General features: G+C 35.3%; 1 protein-coding gene across 3 annotated transcripts in view; it reads right to left on the bottom strand.

Annotated features, from left to right (window-relative positions):
• G3BP1 (G3BP stress granule assembly factor 1) overlaps positions 1–22,172 on the bottom strand; it is a 44,110-nt gene extending 21,938 nt beyond the window's left edge. The window contains exons 1-2 of one of the 3 annotated variants that reach the window (XM_077137456.1): positions 22,074–22,172; positions 5,073–5,185 (exon numbers count right to left, since the gene is read on the bottom strand). In XM_077137456.1, coding sequence (XP_076993571.1) covers positions 5,073–5,167 — 95 coding nt within the window. In that variant the 5' untranslated portion in view covers positions 5,168–5,185; positions 22,074–22,172. The other 2 variants (XM_077137455.1, XM_077137453.1) reach the window with 2 other exon arrangements.

Below are 22,172 nucleotides of genomic sequence, written 5' to 3'. Positions count from 1 at the left end.
CCCGATTTTTTCATAGGCAGCTGAGCCAGAGGCCAACTACAAAGGAACTAGAACAAGGAACATTTTGAAACCTCCAAATGAACAAGAGAACAAGAAGAGAAAAGGGAGATCAAGAAGAGGCTAACTCAAAAGCTCAGTCAAAGGCCCATGGTGGAAGAAGTTCAGGAAAGGAAGATCCTCATCCACTTCAGCGACTATGTGGCAGTGGTTGACGCTCAGAACAGCCAAAGGGCAGACAAGCAAGCCATGGACCGTCTCCCCACAGCCGACAAAGCTGCCATTCACAAGGAGCTCAATGAGTTTAAAAGTACTGAAATGGAAGTTCATGTATTAGGAAGACATTGAACAAGTTTTCACCAACCTTAACCATCAAATCCCTCTTGAGTGCTATGCTGTCTTGAAAACATTAATTTATAAGAACCATAAGGGCTGGTATTTATTCACTTCCCTATTACAATGTAAAACTTCTGAACTGCCTTTTTTTCAGTAAAAAGAAGGAAAAAAATAAAAGGAAACACAATCAGGAAAAAAACACCAGAGGCAGTGGTAGTGGTGTAATATATTTATGGTATCAAAAAAACAGAAACTGTCATCCAAAGAATTCTTTACTCAGCAAAACTGTCCTTCAAAAAAGAGGGAGAGGGCAATGTGACAGTGGTTTCAGTGGCAGAATTCTTACCTGCCATGCCGGAGACCTGGGTTCGGTTCCCAGTGCCTGCCCATGGCAAAAAAAAAAAAAAACCCTTTCAAGGACTAAAGAAATAAAAGCTAAAAAAAAAGAGAGCTAGGAATAGAAGGAAACTTTCTCAACATGATTAAAAGGCATATTATGAAAACCCTACAACTAGCATAGTACTCAATATAGAAGACTGAAAGCGTTCCCTTTAAGATTGGGAATAAGACAAAGATGCCCACTGAGATTTCTGTTATTCAACACTGTAATAGAAGTTTTAGCTAGAACTGTTAGGCAAGAAAAGGAAAAAACGGCATCCAAATTGGGAAGGAAGACAAAATCCTATATATAGAAATACACACACACACACACACACACACAATGCTGAAAAATCAACAACAAAAGCTACTGGAGCTAAGAAACAAGTTCAGCAAAGTGGTGGGATACAGGATCAACATGCAAAAACAGTAGTGTTTCTATACATTAATAATGAGCAATCTGAGGAGGAAATCAAGAAAGAAATTCAAAGAATCAAATATCTAGGATTAAATTAAATGTAAAGGACTTGTACACAGAAAACTACAAGACATTGCTAAAAGACTTGAATAAATGGAAGGACATTTGCGTTCATGGATTGGAGGACCAAATATCATTAAGATGTCAATTCTACTCAAAATAATTACAGATTCAATGCTATTCATACCAACAGCCTTCTTTGCATAAATGGAAGAGCCAATTATCAATATATATGGAAGTGTAAAGGGCTCTGAACAGCCAAAAACAGCTTGAAAAAAGACTACGAAAGCTGGAGGACTCATGCTTTTTTAATCTAATTCATGTTACAAAATTACAGTGGTCAAGAGAGCATGGTGCTGACATAAAGATAAATACCAATAGAACTGAATTGATAGCTCGGAAATAGACCCTAACATCTACCACTAACAGATACTGAGCAGGACTTCCAAGTACACTGAATGTGGTAGTCTAGGAATGAGGGATGACCCCTATCTCACATCTTACACAAAAATTAACTCAAAACGGATCAAAGATATAACTATATGAAGCAAGGCCATAAAGTTCCTAGAAGAAAAAATAGGGAAGCAACTTCAGGATCTTGTGGTAGGCAATAGGTGCTTAGACTTTAGACCCAAAGCACAAGCAACAGAAGAAGAAACTGATAAATGAGACCTCCTTAAAATTAAAAAATTTGTACTTCAAAGGACTTTGTTAAAAAAGTGAAAAGGCAATCAACCTACTTAGCAGGGGAAAATATTTGGAAATCACATATCCAATAAGGCTTTAATATCCACAAAATAAAAAGAAATCCTACAGTTCAACAATAAAAAGACAACCAAATTAGGAAATAGACAAAAGATTTGAATATTTTTCTGAAGAGGAAATATAAATGGCTAAAAAGCAAATGAAAAGATGCCCAACATCACTAGCTATTAGGGAACTGGAAATCAAATCCACAATGAGATAGAATTCATACCTACTAAAATGGTCACTGTTAAAAAGAAAAAAAAAAAACAGAAAACTACAATGTTGGAGAGGATGTGGAAAAACAGATGCATCCATTCACTGCTGGCAGGAATTAAAATGGTACAGCCACTGTGGGAGACAGTCTTGCAGTTCCTCAGGAAGCTAAGTATAGAACTGTCTTATGAGCCGGTCATCCCATTGCTAGGTACATACCCAGGAGAACTGAAAGCTAGGACATAAACAGACACACCAACGTTCAGAGTGGCATTATTCACAATTGCCAAAAGATGGAAGCAACCCAAGCGTCTATCAACTAATGAATGGATAAATAAAATGTGGGATATAGATATGAGGGAATATTATTCAGCTTTAAGTATGAAGCCTTTGATGCATGTGACAACATGGGATGCACCTTGAGAGCATTATGTTGAGTGAAATAAGCCACATACAAAAGGACAAATATAGTCTCATCTCACTGATATGAACTAATTATAATAAACTCACCTAGAATATAGGTTATCAGAGGATGTTATCGGGGTAGAAAAAAAGGAGCTGATCCTTAATTTGTGCAGAATTTCTATTGAGGTTGATTGGAAATGGACAGTGATTATACTAGCACATTATTCTAAGAGTAATTAACAGCACTGAATTACATTGGTGATTATGATTGAAACGGTAAGTTTTGGGTCGTGTAAGTTACCAGAAGGAAAGTTAGAAGATAAAACATGGCCTTGTGGTGAACAAGAGACTGTGGTTAATACTATAAATATAAAAGAATGCTCTTTCATCAATTATGGTAAATGTAAGACACAATTATAAGGTGTTAATAAAAGGGTGGTATATATAAACTTTGGTCTACAGTTAACAGTAATATTTTAGTATGTTTTCAGCAATTGTTAACAAAGATATCACACTAATGCAAAGAGTCAATACTGGGGGAATTTGTGGGAATGCTCTACTTTTTATATGATTTTTTTCTGTAAAACTACAACCTCTCTAAAAAACAGAAAAAGAAATAACAAAGACACATGTGAAGGGAAAAAAACCAAATATAAAATATCACATATTGCACAATTACATTTATATAAAATGTAAATATAAATACATCTATAGAGACAGAATTAGATTAGTGGTTATGTAAGGCTGAAGAAGGAGAGAGGGATTAACAAGCGACTGCTAACGGGTATGGGTTTTTGTTTTTGGAGTACTGAAAATGTTCTAAGATCGATTGTGTTAATGAATCCATAACTGAGGTTATACTAAAAGTCACTGGCAGTACACCCTGTACAGACAGTATGGTATGTGACTATATCTCAATAAAACTGCTTTAAAAAATTAAAACAAAAAATACATATACACACACACCATATATATATATATGGTACATGTACTATTCTTGAAAGATGATTCCACATTATTGGGTAAAAAAGCCAGAGGAGAGTATATTAAAAACATATTTGCATATACCAAAAACATTTGGTAGAGTGGTATTAGACTTCCAGTCCATAATTTGCCTTTTAAATCTGAATTTTAATTTATAATAAGCATGCATAATTTCTATTAAAAAGATACTTAAATTTTTTAAGCACATCAACACAAAAGTACAATGTATAGGAACAGACCTAAATTTACTTCAAAACGTTCTTACTAAATAATGCATACTTCACTAAAAACAACAGCAAAAATTAAAGGATGTTGTTCTAGTTTACTAGCTGCCGGAATGCAACATACCAGAGATGGACTGGCTTTCAATCAAAACGGGATTTATTTAGTTAATGCACTGTTCTTCAGAGGAAAGGCAGCTAACTTTCAACTGAGGTTCTTTCTTACTTGGGAAGGCACAGGGGCCTCTGGGTTCCAACAACTTTCCCTGGGGTGATTTCTTTCTGCATCTCCAAAGGCCTGGGCTGAGCTGCAAGTGCTGACATGAGGTATGCTGAGCTGCCTGGGCTGTGCTAGTTAAGCTCTCGTTTAAGACCCAGCCAATTAAATCAAACATCATTCACTGCAGCAGGCACACCTCCTAGCCGACTGCAGATATAATCAGTAACAGATGAGATTCAGGTGCCATTGGCTCATGTCCACAGCAACAGAACTAGGCACCTTTACCTGGCCAAGTCTACCCGAATCTAACTACCATAGATGTATATTATACCTTCAAACTTTCAGATATTGTTTTCTGATAATGTTTAGGTAACAAGTCTAACTTTTTATAATAGTTGTATAGTCTTTAAATTATTATATAACAGTAGCATTATCTTTCTTGGTACTTATGTGCAAAATGCTAATATACAACAATCCTAAAAGGCATGTGATTAAAATAAGTTTGAGTGAAACAAGCCAGACACAAAAGGAAAAATATCATATGATCTCACTATGAAATGATATGAAATAATTAGAATAAGCAAATTCAGTCAGAAAATAGAATAGTTACTTGGGGACAGGGTGCAGGTAGAGAATGGAGATGTAATGCTTAATTGGTACAGAATTTCTATCATGGGCAATGGAAGGAGATGATGGTAACACAACATTGAAAACATAATTAACAGTACTTAATTATATATTTGAATGTGACTAAAAGGACAAATTAATAGGTTCTATGTTGTTAGAATAAAAATTCAAAAAATTAAAAAAAAACAGGACTGTACAACACAGTGAACCCTAATTTAAACTATGAATTATGATATATAATACAATTATAATAATATTTTTTCAGAAAATGTAACAAACGTACCACACTAATACAAGGTGTTAATAACAGGGAGGGTATATGGGAACTTTGCATGATTGTTCTGTAGACCTACGGCTTTTCTAATAACAAAATTTACATTTAAAATAAAAGAATGGAAGAACAGAAAGATAAATACCCTCATAGCAAAAAGCAGCATTTAATGATGCAGGGAAAAAACTGTCTTACCTGTGTAGCATGTCTGGGGCCTGGTTCAGCAGTGTATAATACTGTCGCACAAATTCCCGCCCGACCAGCAGGGGACTAGGCTTCTCCATAACCATTGCTTTGGTCAATTCAACCTGAAAAAAAAAAAAAAAAGGTCAATCATAACCAACCCAAGATAACACATGGGGTGAAGATTGGGCGGTGGAGGGGATCTGAATCATTTAACTGAACCTAACTCAAAGACATCCACTCTAGCACAGTTTCAAGTAAAAATAAACATTGCAAGAACAAACAAAATCCACATGGACCAGGTAAGATTTTATACAAATTTATTGTGATCAGATGAATGAATATATAGGTAAAAATTCACTATGAAGAGTTCATCAATAACCCCTATCATTTTCTGAAAATACTAAACAAAATTAAGAGTTCTTGTTGTAAGGATTACAAACACATTCTTATTGATGACAATATTAGATTCAAGTGTAATGAATCTTAACTACAGCTTTGATATGCAAGAACATGAAAATGCTTTTTTAGTAAAACTGAATCAGAGAAATTTTTAACCTCTTTTAAAAAGAAACCATAAAACTAAAAATTCTAAACACACTGAGCTAATTTTATGACAGTACCAAAAGTAATCTGAAAATTAACAAGTTCACAAAACAAAATGTTTTTTTGTCAGTGTACAATTTCTAGAACTGCTCTTTTCTCCTTCGAGAGTACCTAGATAATTCAAATGAAAATAACTTAAATAAGTGCATTACTGGTTTGCTCATACCATTATCATCAATATTCTATTTCAGGTCATCTTGATAAAACCAGAAAAGTAAATATAAACATATCTATATGCTTAAACCATCTTCATCTCCTTTGTGTATTCTTCATAACCATCTGCTATAATTCTGAAGTTTATCAGAGAAATCAGTATGATTCACCAAGTTTTGTAGCATCTTCTTCCATAGTTTAACAAAGTATGGCTTACATTAATTTAAAATTTTGCAAAGTAGGGTCTCAATTAGCATTTCTGAACTATCCAAACAGACAACTTGGATATTTTTAGTTGAAACTGTCAATTTCAGAAACATACAATAATCATTAACCAGAACAAATTTTCAATACTGCAGTTTCAAAATGAGTCATCAGGGTTGTCTTCAATACCACTTCAGCCTCCTACATACCAATCAAGCACTACAAAGTTACATGTAAGTGGCAGCTCTGGCTCCTAAACTCTCCTTTAAGCTATCCTGTAATAAACAGTATCTAAAGAGCTCACAGATTTCTAATTATCTAACTATTAAAATTGAATTTTGGGGATTTCCAGACTTTAGATTAAAATAGCAGACATAACATTCCTCTTTTGATGATTAAGAAAATCCAAGAAGAAAATTATCCTAAGGTGACAGAAATCAGAAAGTGGTTTCCTACACAGGAAATGACAAGAAAGGAACACATAAAACTTGGGTGATAGAAATGTATCTGAGATGTTTATATAAATATATTAAGTTAAAAACTTATCTAACTGAACCATTAACTTCTGTATATTTTACTGTATGTAAACTACGTCTAAAAAATCCTAAATAAAAAATGTTTCCACATTTTAAAAAATCCTGAAGATATCACAGCAATGTATCAGAATAACTAAGAGTATTAAACCACCCACCTATAATACCAACAATGACAGAATATGTAAGACAGGCTCTCTGGTGATCTAAGACCATATGCTAAACATTTATTTATTTGATAACCACCTCAATAAAAAGGAAAATAGAAAAAATGTTACAAATTTGGCCTAGAATATTCAAAATTATATAAATAGGTTAGATTCTAAAAACCAGTCCTCATCAGAGAAATTGTTTACTGAATCATGTCTTTGAAATCTTCATGTTTTTGGTCCAAATATAGAACATATGCTATAAACATGAACATAATATCTCCTGAGAATAGCCTTTAACTTCACTCGTGTTCATCAGAACTCTCAATTCTATCAAATCTGAAAAACATAAGTAAGCAAATTCAAATGATTTCATCTCAGAAAGGTTGGTGTTTTGCCTATTACTGACTCAATATGACAAAAGTTTTGTAAACTGCATATCAATAAAAACATGCTAAAAAAAAGTTCTAAGATTCTCCCTCAGTTATCAAGTGCTCCTGGAACAGTGTCCTTTTAAGAGGTTTTCAAAATTCCTAATATAACAGCTCATGCCAACAGATACATTGTTGGTTAGTATAAAAAGTATGTACCAATATCAGGAACAGGAAAGAAATTAGTTTTATTATTTCAACTGTCAATAGCAACTTCACCTTCCTTTCATGCTGATGTGAATGAAGGACTTCCTAAAAGATAAATGCCACTTTCCCAAGACTACCCTTCCAAAGCAAGTTTATCAACTAATAAAAGCAAACAAGTACTACAAATAACTTCAATTTGGAGAGCACTCCCTCCCCTCCACTGCTTTCAGGTCAAGAAGAACAAACCTTTTTGGAAGAATATTAGAAAGAACTCAAAAATAAGATCCCCAAGAATAATACACACTGAAATCATTATGGTCTAGAAAGAAATGGACTAGAAAGAAACAGGACCTGGAAGCAACAGGAAGGAAAAATTCACTCGTTACTGAAAACTGTTTACCTCTGAATAATCTTATAGCCAAGTTTTGATATTCCCAATATCTGAGAATGTCCCAAAATGATACTCGATGAAAGGAAGAGGAAAAATGACACCTGAAAATCATTTCCCTAACATTTTTTCAAGAGATAGTAAAAAACTAACACATGCTAGGTTAGGGCAGAACAGTTTTTGAAGAAAAGCAGAAAAAAATCAGCCAGTTAGACATCCTTGAGGAGAGGGTATTAAACACAATCTTCAGTTTTAGCAGTTCCAACCAAATCTAAGACAAACCAGGCTACCTTTAGGACAAGTAAAATATAACAGATGGACTCTGAAAGTGAATGCTCCATTTTAAAACCATGAATATTTGAAATGCAACAAAAGGAAACCCAAAAAATTTCCTTAGCCAATTCCCACTAAGGAAAATTCTCTGATACCATTCACTAGCTGTGACCTTGGACTAGTAACTTAAATCTCTCTGTGAACTTAGCTTTTTATGTGTAAAATTAAAATCATTATTGTTACAAGAATTAAGTGCTTTTCTGTGTGAGACTAAAGCAAGAAGTGTTTATTTGGTACAAAACTTATATTTTGACTAGTGTATTTCCTAATATGACTTATATAGTTTAATTGAACACCGTAAGTACATGGAACCTTGAAAAAGGTATGAGATTTTGTAGGTCTGTCCAGGCTAGGGTGTGATGCCCTGATAAATCCCAGAGTGATTTGAACAATGGATAAAAAAGTATTTGCCAAGTCCCTTTGGGGTAATGGAGAGAAAGAGGGGAAAAACTCAACTTTCCCATTTGGAGAATTCCTGATATTCTCCCAAGCAGTGGGGGCAACCAAATCAATAGCCCTCAATCTTGGGGGTTGCCTCTATGAAATTTATCCCTGCAAAGAATAGGCTAGCTTACTTAAAATTAGGCCTAAGAGTCACCCCCAAAGAATCTCTTTTGTTGCTCAGATGTGGCCTCTCTCACTCAGCCAACATGGTAAGCAAACTCACCGCCCTCCCCCTCTCTACATGGGACATGACTCCCAGGGGTGTAAACCTCCCTGACAACATGGGACAGAAATCCTAGAATGAGCTGGGACTCAGCATCGAGTGATGGAGAAAACCTTCTTGACCAAAAGGAGGAAGGGAGAAATGAGACAAAATAAAGTGTCAGTGGCTGACAGATTTCAAACAAAGTCGAGAAGTTATCCTGGAGGTTATTCTTACGCATTATACAGATATCCCCTTTTTAGTTTAAGGTGCAATAGAGTGGCTAGAGGGAAGTATCTGAAATTGTAGAGCTGCATTCCAGTAGCCAGGTTTCTTGAAGATGACTGTATAATGATATAGCTCTCGCAATGTGACTGTGTGATTGTGAAAACCTTGTGTCTGATGCTTCTTTTATACTACAGTATGGACAGATGAGCAAAGAATATGGGCAAGAAATAAATAATATGGGAAACAAAGGTTAAAATAAATTGAGTATGTTGAAATATTAGTGGTCAATAAAAGGGAGTGGTAAGGGGTATGGCATGTATTAAGTTTTTTTCTTTTTTCTTTCTTTAGCTGGAGAGATGCAAATGTTCAAAAAAATGATCATGGTGATAAATACACAACTATGTGATATTGTGAGCCATTAATTGTAACCATGACAAGAATGTTTATATATCAAGAATGTCTGTATGTTTGTTCGTTGCTTATAATAAAAATACTAAAGAAAAAAGAGTTAAGTGCCTGATAAACAGTAAGCACTTAATTTAAAAAGGCTGTTTTTATTACCATTAATATTAAAATTACTAAATATAATGAAAAAAAATATTTCCATAGCCCACCCTTTTCTGTCACTCAGAAGAATATTTATTTTGCTAACAAAATAAAAATGGATGATTATTTCCTGATTAAGAAAACTAGCAGAGTACCTTTTACAGAAGCACAGGGACTTAACATAAAACTTTCACCTTTTTACACAACTTCCAGGTTGACTTCACAACTGTAACAGCCCACCCATGTAAATAATACATAGGAGTCTCCTGCCTCAAACTAAAAACCAAATCCTGGAGTGCACATTTAAACATATTAGTACTTAAAACAGATGCATCACGGAGCTACAATAGTTTATGCTCTCTGTCTGTATAAAAGTTTCTTCACTGTTAAAAAAAAAACAACAAAAAAAAACCAAAGCATAAAGTTTTACTTTTCTATTAAACACTGCTAAACGATATATTTATTTCATTTTTATGCCAGGCAAATCTAAGTTTGCTGAATTGAAGTAAATTGTTCTGAAGCAGTTTTTACTAGTTATAACATATTTGGGAAAAGCAAACAAAATCTCCAATGTCTGACTAACTTTATTCCAAACAACAGGAACTGGAAAACTGAAACTAACCAATAGGAATTGACCACTTTGTTGATTTTGTTGTTTTGTGGGGAGGGTGATTTTGTATTATGGAATATTTCTTACAAAAACAATATATATAAAAAACACAACCTATATATATACAAGCATAAAAATATATACAAGGCATAAAAATATTCACTGTTGCTGTATTTGTAATACAGAAAATTATATAATGTTCCCAGATAATGTATATGGAACATTATACAACAGAGTACTATGTAACTAATTTAAAAAGAGTAATTTAATTACAAAGACACAAAAAAATGCAATGAAGTAGGGATAAGTTGCAGAACAATATATATTAAGAGCTCACTTTTTTATAAGAAAAAGATACATAAATTTCGATTAACTATTACTAGAAAAATGTCTGGAAGAATCGTACCAAAGATCCTAAGAAGAACATGCATTACATTTTGAATAAAATACACAAAAAGGAAAAAACACAAAGAGAACTAACATGCAATAGCTAAGCTAGTGCTATAAAATAATTTTAGCTCTCTTGAAATCCTGAAATCCCTTTTTATGTGTAATTTTCATGAACCAACCCTGCTCTGTGAGATTTTAATTAGTACAAGCAGAGTACTTAACAAACAGATCCACAGACCATCTCTTAACAGATGCGGTTGGTGCAATTTCAACTCTTTCAAGGTTGCAGAAAGTTTTCTATGCCTGGTTGTTCCAACTATTAGGACTAAGTCTAAGCTTAGAGCTCAACATCCTCCTAAAAATAAAAAGTGGGTTTCACCTTTAAATTTGATTTAAATTCTGCTTTTTGAAAGTTAACATATCCGAATAGTTTCTAAGTTTTCTAATTTTAGAAAGGAATTCACTTTGACTTGTAACACTAATTTTTCCAACAGTATGTTATTTTGACTTTAGAATACTTCAAAGCAACAATTAAAGCATGATATGGATTTAAGGTAGCTTACTGTACAGGAGAAAAGATTTGAGAATTGATTATTAGCTTTTCCAAAGAACGTCATACTTACCATTATTCTAACCTAATTTGAAAAGCACATAGCACCTTCACCAAGTACTATTCTAAAAAAAACATAAGATACGGAGATGCTATCAATGACAGACAATGCACAGATTAGTAACAATGATGTGCTTTAATTTTGTTGGAATGACCCAGATTTTTAAATTGTGAAATACTCCATTACCTTCAAATTTTCCACCTGTATCCCAGTTTACAGACTGAATATTAACTTTAAAGAAATTCCCCTTCTGTAACTTTGCTTAAGTTCACAGAGAAATTTAAGACTCATTTTCTAATTTCTTTCGAGTCTAAAGAGCTGAGCACTTATGCTCCAACTTTAACAGACCAATGGGCAGGAAAGCATGATGAAGGCAGACCACACTCCATCTGAATTTTTAAGAGTAGAGCCTTCTCTAATAAATCAAAATAGAAAAATGCCTTAACAGCCTATGATCTATAAATCTATAAGTAGTTTTAAATAAGAAAAACTATAGCATCATCTAACAAAGGATTAGTACCCAGAATGCAGGTAGAACTCTTTTACTAATCAGTAAAATGAAAATTTAACAATCCAAGAGAAAAATAGACAAAGAAAGTGGCACAGGTAATTCCCAGGAAAAGACTAAATGGGCAACAAACAAGGAAGATCGGTGAATTAAGTAACCAGTAAAATGCAAGTTAAAACTTACCACTTTTCACCTAAGAGATATCCCTAAGTACTAAAATCTTACTCAATAACAAGTATCATGGAAGAAAGGAAAAGAGAACTTGCAAGGCTGCTAGTGGGAGTGTAAATTGGTACAATCACTGTAGGCTACAATTTTTCAGTTACCTAATGAAACAAAAAATTTACAATTCTATCAACTATCAACTCTCTTCTAGGTTAATATCCTAGAGTCTCCTAGAGAAACTCACCAACATACACGAGAAGACATGAACAGAAAAATTAACTGCAAACCCTATTTCTAAAATCTAAGACTGTCATGTCTATCAAAAAGGAAAGGGGAGGTGCATGGGTGGTTCAGTGGTAGAATGCTTGCCTTGCATATGGGAGACCCAGGTTCAATTCCCAGACCATGCACCCCACCCCCCAAAAAAAGGAAAGGGACTTGCCAAACCCCAACCAAAACCACTCCTGCCAATTCTAAAGAACACCTGGGGCATTATATCAGATTCTATAAAAGTTCCATGCACAAGGGTAACTTCCCAGAAACCTACAACTTCTAGATGGGTCCCTGGACCAGATAAATTCTGCAACCTAGAGGGGCCAGCCTTTCTAGAACATCAGTATGTCGGTGAGTTTCTCTAGGAGACTCTAGAGATTTAAAAGATTAAAACTACCTTTTAAATATGTTTGTTTTACCATAGCCACAAGGCACGGATACATACATAAATATATTTATTTTAATAGCCTGCATGACCTCTTTTGTTGCTCAGATGTGGCCTCTCTCTCTCTAAGCCCAACTCTGCAAGTGAAACCATTGCCCTTCCTCCTATGGGGGACATGACATCCAGGAATGAAAGTCTCTCTGGTGGTGCGGGAGATGTCCCCCAGGGATGAGCCTGGCCCTGACACCATGAGATCAACAATGCCATCCTGACCAAAAGGGGGAAAAGAAGTCTTTTGTTAGTAAGCTATCAGTGGTTGGGATTAGAGTCGAGAGGCTACTCTGGAGGTCACTCTTATACAAGTTTCAGTTAAACATTGCTACCTATTATAACTTCACAAACCGCAATGAAAACCATTGCTGCCAATCCTAAAGAATACCTAGAGCATTATATAAGACTCTAGAAAAGTTCCATGCACTAGGACAACTTTCCAGAACCTAAAACCTCCAGGTGGGTCCCTGGACCAGATAAGTCCTGAAACCTAGAAGGGCCAGTCTCTCCAGAACATCAACTAGTTCTAGCCCCCATCCCATATTACTGACAGCCCCTTCCAATATGAATAAGTTAGAATGGGCATACCTCAAATACCCCTAAAGAGTAGGAGAGAGATCAAAGATGATGGTGGGGTTACACAAAGAAGGTAGGGTTTAACAAATGAGTATGAGGATTGATTCATTATACTGATATTCTTTTAGTCTCCAGTACCTTAGAGCAACAGTACCTTAGAGCAACTAGAAGTAGAAACTTAAAATTATTACAGAACTGTAAACCATACCAAACTCTGAAATCTGTCTGGCAACTAATTATTGTGATGTGCTTTGAATTACTGTTTGTTTGTATATGTTATTTTTCACAAAAAAAAAGAAAAACAAAAAAGAGGAGGAGGAGTATAACAGAGAAGATGGGATTTAACAAATAAGTTTGACTGCTGAATCATTATACTGATATTGCTTTTGGTTGCAATGTCCTGGAGCAACTGGAAAAAAAAATGAAAAATTGTAGACCTATAACCCATACCAAACTTTAAAATCTGTTCTATAACTATTTGTTAAAATGTACTTGGAAATTTATTGTTTTTTTGTATATATTATATTTCACAATTAAAAAGGTTTTAAAAAAATTAGTCTGGATGTAAAGATAGACAATTACATCAATGCAACAGAAGACTCCAGAAATACATACCCACACATAAATAGACAAATGATTTTTTTTAAAAAAGTGCAAAGACAATTCAATGGAGAAAGGATATTCTTTTCAACAAAGGATTCTAGAACTGGATATCCATATGCAGAAAAACAGAACCTTGATTGATGTCTTACACCATATGTAACATTTTACTCAAAATGGATCACCGATCTAAATTTAGAACCTAAAACAATAGACTATCTAGAGAAAATCCAAATGGCTTTGAGTTAAGGAAAGATTTTAGATACATCACTGAAAGAATAATCCATAAAATAAATTAATAATATGGGCTCCATCAAAATAAAAAAGTTCTATGATGCAGAGAATGACAAGCCAGACCAGGAGTAAATTATTTGCAAAACATTTCTATAGAGCACTTATACTCAGAATATACAAAGAACTCTCAAAACTGAAATTAAAAAACCCATAAAATATGAGCAAAAGATTTGCTAAATATCATTACTCATTGCAGAAATGCAAATTATAACCACAGTGAGATACCACTACTCAACGGTTATAATGACCAAAAAGGCTGACCATATCAAGCACTGGCCAGCACAGGGAGAAACTGTGACTACCATATATTGCTGGTAGAAATATAAATTGGTACAATCACTTTGGAAAACAGTCTGGCAGTTTCTTAAAAAGTTAAACATACACCTTCCATATGATCCAGCTAGTTTCACTTTAGTTACCCAAGCAGAATGAAAGTATGTGTCATGCAAAGATCTGTATGCAAAATTCACAGCAGCTTTATTTGTAATAGTAGAAAACTGGAAACAAGCCAAATGAATCCCAAAAATGTTATGCCACGTGATAAAGTCAGAAAAAATACCACACTGTATTTCATTTGCACAAAAATTCTAGAAAATATAAATTAATCTACAGTCACAAGGTAGATTAAGGATTTCATGGAAGTGGGGGAGGGTTAGGAAAGAAGGAATATAAAGGGGCATTTAAAAACTTTTGATAAGTTCAGTATTCATTATAGTGATAGTTGATGGATATGTACATGTGTCTAAAATTATCAGATCGTACACTGAACAGGCAGTTTATTTATTGTACGTCAATTATATCTCAATAAATCTTTTATACAGACAAAAGTAAAAACTTTTTTATACAAATTTTTTTAAACCACTAATAAAATGGCCTGGAAATCGAGATATCATCTCACACCTGTAAGAATAATCACTATTAAACAGTGTTGGAGAGGATTTGGAGAAAAAGGAACATTTATTCACTGCTGGTGGGAATGTAAAATGATACAGGCACTGTGGAAGACAGTTTGGCAGTTCCTCAGAAAAATAAATACTGAGTTGCCCTATAACCTGGCAATTCCCCTACTGAGTATATACCCAGAAGATCTGAAAGCAGGGGCATGAACAGACATTTGCACATCAATGTTCATAAAGGCATTATTCACAACTGTCAAAAGATGGAAACTATCCAAGTGTCCATCAACAGATCAGTGGACAAAATGTGGAATATACATATGATGGAATATGGTGAAGAAATAACAAAGAATGAGGTCTTAAAGCATGTGACAACATGGATGAACCCTGAGGACATAATGCTGAGTGAAATAAGTCAGAGACAAAAGGACAGATAGTGCATGATTTCACTAATATGAATTAACTAGAATATGTAAGCTGAGACTCTTAAAACGTAGAATATAGGATAGCTCGAGATAGAAGCTAGAGAAGGTAGAGCGGTTACCTAACATGTACAAAATTGTTAACAAGGTTGAACTTAAATGTTTGAGAATGAGGGTAGCTCGTTACTGGGATTATAAGTAATACTGCTATACTGTAGGTGAATTTTGTTGAAAAGGATTGTTTAGAGTCACGCATGCCACCAATTAACACAATAAATATAAAGAAGTTCTTGCATGAACCAGTACAAACGTACATGTATAAATAGTTAATAATAGTATGTTTTTTGAGTAAAGATTACTTAGTTTTTAAAGTGATGGACTATAGTTAACAGTAATACTTTGATACTCTTTCATTAGTAAGAACAATCGTACCACACCAATATTAGGGGTCAATAAAAGGATAAGGGATACGGGATGTTTTGAGTTTTCTTTTTTTGTGTCAAGCTGGTGTTTTTCTTCTTAGAGCAATAAAAATAGTCTAAAATTGAGTGTGAGACTGCATAACTAGGTGATACTGTGAGATACTGATTGTGTACTTTGGATGGAACATATGGTGTGTGAAATGTATCTCAATAAAATCTATAGATTCAAAAACAAATAAATCAATCATAGGATGGGAGAGCAAAAAAATTTTTTAAAATAAATAAATAGCCTGGAAAGACACACACTTGTAGGGATAAAGCCCGTCTGGGGAAGAAATAGGATTGGGAACACGTATAGGAAAAAAACAGTGAAATTTTACAAATTTATGTAAAATGTTAACTGTCAATTCAGAGTACATTATTTGTTAAGTGGTCTTCTTGCTCGATGTTATACATCTATGAAAAACACTAAGAAAAATAAAAGCGAGGGTTTGTGTATACCAACATGAGGTCCGAAAAGTAGACATTTGTCTTAAATTTGTTTCAGGGTAATGCCATGAAACAACTTTTTTTCTTCTATTAAATACTTTTTTCGAACATTCCCAATAAACCAAATGCAGTATGAAATATGGTCCTTTAAATTATTGGAGAAACAAAAGGATTTTCTGAGAACCAGAGAAACTTCTATTCGACAGCTTGAATAAACTTAAGAGTAATCTAGAAGCCAACATCTATTATCAGAGTAAGAGCTATATCATCATCATTGGCTTTTAGCAGATCAACTGTTCAATCTGTTTTCCAAATCTTTATTTATTTAATTTTTAACATGGGGAGACACTGAGAATCAAACCCAGCTCTCCGGCATGGCAAGTGAGAACTATGCCACTGAGCCACTGTGGCCCACCCCAACTCTTTATATTTACCACCTGTCAACTCCCTTCAAAATTCTTTCTGATAGCTCTTTGGAGAAATGGTTGATTTTAGGACTATAGCAGGCAAAAAAACAAGATGAAGCTGAGGTACCTGGTAATGTAAGAAAGAAAATGCTTTAAAAAGAAAAAAAAAAAAAAAAAAGACAGGGCTTGATAAAAGGACACAAGAGTCAAAACTAGAACAATTTTAACAACAAAATAATTAAGGATAACATTGAAATACAAATTAAAAAACAAAATTAACATGTACAAATCCATCCTGATATGAATGACTGAATTTAAAAAAATAGGGGGAAAAAATCTCCCTTATAGAAAAAATTTCAAATACAAGACTGAGAGAAATAAAGAATCATCATTAGAATACCACAGTAATAATAGCTATAAGCAAGATCACACTGATAAATGCTAAAACTGATGGTGGAAATTTTGAGAACAGAATATTTGTATAGCTTCAAAGCATCTCCACAGAAATACTTCTTAATTTGTGTCCACAAATTCTTTAATTCTCCACCCCAGAGAAAGTAGAGCTTAATTTCCAACCCCTTAGGTATACAGATACTAGCTTCTAATGAATACAGTATGGAAGGGGAAAAACACTAACCTGCCACTACCTTAAATGTGATCAAGGTTAAATTTGACCAGTAACAATATTATGTATCCCCTGATATGGTATGTTAAGACAGGCAAGTCACCTCTCTGGTATATCTCCCCAAAATCCGTAACATTAGTATAATCATAAAAAAAAAAAAAAATCAAACTCAAATTGAGGAACTGTATAATATACCTGGCCAGTACTCTTTGAAAGTATTAAGGTCGTGAAAGACCAAGAAACTGTCTCAGTTTCAAAAAAACTAAGTAGACATAAGGACTAAATGTAATGTGGTATACTGGAACAGAAAAAGGATATTAGTGGAAAAACTGATGAAATTCAAATAAGACCTATACTTCATTAAAAGTAGTTTATCAGTATCAATTTCTTGGTTTTGATAAATGTATATTATGTAAAATGTTAACATTCAGGAAGCTGAATGAAGGGTATACAAAAGACCTCTCTATATCCCAATTCTTCTGTAAATCTAAAATTATTTCAAAATAAAAAATTTTTCTGAAAGAGAAAAAGCTTCTAAACAAGAACTGAAAAACTTAAATTCACTATTCACTAGTCTCCTACTCAGTTTGAAACACTGTTCTGGTATATCATTTCTCAAAATTTTTTAACATCCCTCCCCTACACCAAAGTTAAAAACCTCAACAATGCTCATAATTAAGGAACAATCTATGTTCTTTATAATCAAGATGAAAAGGTACTTCACAGTTAATACTAACATCTCATCTATCAAATTCCTAAAAAACGAATTTGCTTTCCTTAAACTCCTAAAAGGCATAGGAAACTAAACGTAAGCTCAGAGGGTCCATAAACATGGGGTGTGCTTGAACCAGAGCATACAGCCTTACAAAGAGTATGGGAGCATCTCTCTCTCTCAAACACACACACATACACACACACACACATACACACAATGTTTTTTAAAAAAAAAAGAGTATGGGAGAAGTGTGGAAGAGCAAATTGATAGCACACTTATGCCTTCCACAGATTCTGAATCCCTTCAAGTTTTTTGAATAAGGAAACAGCTAGCACAAATCTGTCTATAATATTTTTACAAAGTTAGTTTTGGCAAGGCCTTTTACATTGTTTATCTTTTGGAAAGAGTATTACCAAGATGAAACCCAGGTACTAGTCTTGTGTTTCTAGCTCCTTTGTGAACTCATGTAAATCACTTAAGCTTTTAGAGCTTCATTTCTTTTCATCAGTAAAGACATGAGAATACCTAAAACGTGTGAAAGAACTCATAAAATATGCAAAAGGCTTGACAAATAACGTCATTAGATAGCTACATAAGTTACTAGCTACCAAGGGTTGCATCCCTAGAAGTGTGCCCTGTCCAAGAAGCCAGATCTTTCTCTGAACAATCAATCTCTAATCTTTAATTTTTATTAAACACCTGAAGTTTATAAGTAGTTAAGCAATACTACAATACCCTGACAGAAGGGGGAATCTATCACTTATAGTCATCTGCAGAATATATTTTATTAGGCCACAGCTTGTAAGAACTTTTAAATTGCTTTCTGCTTAGTAAAGCCTGCTCTTGAGTTTTCACATGCAGATTATTTTTAGCTCTTCACCCAGTCTCCAAGTTTAAAAGTCAAATTTCTCTAACCAAGGCCAGACAGGGTATCTAAGAGGGCATTAAAAGAAAAAAAACCAGCAAACTGAATTTTGAGTATTTAAAACTATAAACCTAGTTAACTTCCAATGTGATTACTGACTAAAAGTTAGGTTACAGTTGCAAAATCTAAATTTAACTCCAGGCCTGGAAGGAGGAGTACAGCAGTTGGGTTTTTTTTTTTTTTTTTTTAATCTACCTACTTTTGACAGTGATGCCCTTTTGTAAGGTTTCAAGACAAGTCAGTAGGAATTTTGGTCCTAGGTAGCCTTAAACCACACATAATTAAATGAACACACAACGCATATTTGAACTCCTAAACACTATTTTTTAAAAACCAACCTAATTATAAAAAGTAAGGAAAACACCAGATAAGCAGTTTTGTAAAACTAGCGCGCACACACACAAGCCACAAACTCATGCTTTATATTAAATTTCATCTTTTAACATTGGCTCCCAAGTATCCTCTAAGAACTATATATAATTCCCAAACCTATAAAAAGTGAAAGCTAATCTCTGCTTTTTATGCTGACCTTTGGCTTTCTATACAAAATACTAAAACAAGTAAACAAAAAAAAAAAATTGCTAAGTAGGTTACCAACATGACCAAATCTTTTGAAGTTCCCTTAGTAGACTGTCAGCTGAGTGTAGGTTAAATAAAGGACAAAGACCTGCCTACATTTTTCTACTTGTTAGAAAAGTACAAGAGCTCAAATTTGAAAACATTTTTTAACTCTTAACAAAAATAACATGACTTGGGGAATAGGGAGACTCAAGTCTTGTATTACCACAACCTGCTTCAAAATTCACTTGTTCGTGATAAATTGATGCACAAAAGATCAACTGGGGTACCATTTGTAAAATATCATTTTTAAAATTTCTGCTCAACTAATAACCATTCCTCTGAGGGCAAGAATAGTACGTTTAATATTTAAAGGAGAAACTAACAAAATTCCCCTCAATGCATAAGGCAATTTCAGTCATTTTATCCCAAGCATTAATAAAATTAGTTGGACTCAAATTAAGTAGTCTAAATGTAGGTCATTATAGTATTCTAACATTTGATAACTAAAACTTAAATTTCACATCTTAACATGTCTTAAAATACTAATTTTGTAGTTAACTATTCTCTAAATGTAGGTCACAGGAATTGCTACATAAAATCATGCGACGTAGAACAATGTTATATTTCAAAGCAAACTGTTATTTGTGGCAACATCAACTAAAGGCAAGATCTTGCCTGTATACTTTGATCCTTTATCTATTGCTAGTTTCTACTAAGAAACATGGGAAACAGTAGTATCAATTTCCAGAGAGACATTTATTAAACTTCCTCCTTGTTTTTAATTTATTTACAAGGATATGCAACACTATGTGTTCCCTCTGACTGCAAAAACCATTTATTTAAAACACCAATCTTAAATGTATCTGGTCAAACATAGCAGGATAGATAAATTTCTTGAGAGAAAGAGGTAGATAGAAAGAAAACAAAGGAAGAGATAAAAAGAGAACAGTTTGAAAGCTATTCAATTCAAGCCTAGTTCAAAAGAGAGTCCTAAAAACTTTACTATAGTTCTGTCTCAAGCAGAGGCATTTATAATGCAAAGTAACGATGTGGACTTGAAACTTAGGAACATTTATTATTTCATTAGCCAAGGAGTATACTGGCTTCAAAAAAAATCTAATACAATTAATTCTACAAGAAAAATATAAACACATTTCCTTAAAGGCAAGGCAGGTAGGTGCCTTCCACTCTGCTGCATATGTGAGAGCCCAGCAGGGTAAATGCTAAATGCTGAATTGAATATAGGCAAGCAAGATTCCAACTGCCACAAGGGTATGACTTCCAGCACATCGCAATCACCGGTAATTCACTCAGTATTTTAAACTCCATCCAGCTCAAATTTATCCTGTAACTGGGAGTCGTTCTTTCCATTCCTATTTCAAATCTTAACCCACACATGTTGGTGAAATCTGAAACTCACTGGTCTAAACGTCATTTTCTTCAACTTTAAAACAAGGAAGTTAAACTATCTTCTCAAAGGTCTTTCTCAAAAGTTTGCTCCGATTTAAAAAAAGAAAAAGAAAAAAAATTCGTGTTCTGCTTAGCAGATTCTAACTTTCTGCTGGCGGGAATTTCCCATTACCACGTTGAGTTTGATACCTGACTAGTAACATAGTCCACCTTGATTTGCATTAATTCACTTTTTCCTACACTTTCCAGAAGCTGTTAGGACAGCACAGCTATAAACTATCTACACAAACACACGTAGAAAGGAAGCCCAGACCCCTTTTCTTTGTCATAATCCCACTTCCAGCCCTTGTCTGTCTTCCTGAAAGCCATTATGTGGCCTTAGTGCAAATGCCGCCGCAGTCTTCTCGGCAGTTGGCCTTTCCAAGCTGCGGTTGCATCCAGTGACCAGTGTTCTGGGTGCAAAGGTGACCTGGGACCGCAAAGAGTATTAGAGCAAAGAACAAAATGAGCTCAAGACTAGGAGTGAGACAGCTTGGATTCAAAAAAATAGCTGTCCCTTACCGTCCGTATCTCTGACCATGTCCGTCTACTTCTGCGTCTCAGAGTCCACCGTAAATTGCGGGAAATAACTGTATCTACCTCTTGGGTCGTTGTGAGAGTTACACGAAATGTATACGACCTGCTTAGAACAGTGCCCGGCACACAGCGAGGGGTACAAAGAATTCTCGGTGTTGTTAGCGCTATCCATACACGCGGCTGCTCCCTCATTACTCCTTGTAAAACCAAGGCGCAGCGGCACTTCTGCCTCGCAGGTTATCGCACTCAGCGTCGCCCCCACCTCTGAAGAAAAGTTCCCTCCTGGGCCAGGCCACGGGGCCGCGCGGGGCCCCAAGGACCCCGGAGATGGCCCCAGGCCCGGGCGGCGACTGCTGCTCGCTCCCGCCTCGCGTGGCCGTTGGACGCGGCACGCGCACGCGGCGGACGCGGCCCCGCGCGCCAGGCGCGGGAGCGGGGCGGGGAAAGGCCGCGCGCCCGTCCGATCGCCTCGCGTGCCTGCGGCCGTTGGGGTGGGGGTTGGGGGACGCGCCCCGCGCGGCCGCCGTAAGTGCCACTAGCGCTGCTCCCTTTCACACGGCCCCGACCCGTCCTCATCCTCGGGCGGCCCAGCCCCGCCCAAACCCCGGTGTACCTGTGCGGCTAAGTGGGAGAGGAACAAGCTTTGCTCCACAGCAGGGCGGATGGCAAGAAATCTCTCACGCAACTGCGTCCGCACACACGCGTGCTCCGCCGCCGGTCTATATAAGCACGACTCACCCTAACTTGTTGCGGCCAGCTCGGGCGAGCCGATGACCAATCCCTAATGCGTCCTCTGGTCTCTTCGAACCACAATTGGGTACTGACTCAAGGTGAAGG

Source organism: Tamandua tetradactyla, chromosome 20 (assembly GCF_023851605.1).
Source record: "Tamandua tetradactyla isolate mTamTet1 chromosome 20, mTamTet1.pri, whole genome shotgun sequence".
Lineage (NCBI taxonomy): Eukaryota > Metazoa > Chordata > Mammalia > Pilosa > Myrmecophagidae > Tamandua > Tamandua tetradactyla.
Note: the sequence above shows the minus strand (reverse complement) of the source record. Positions and strands in the feature narration are given on the sequence as shown.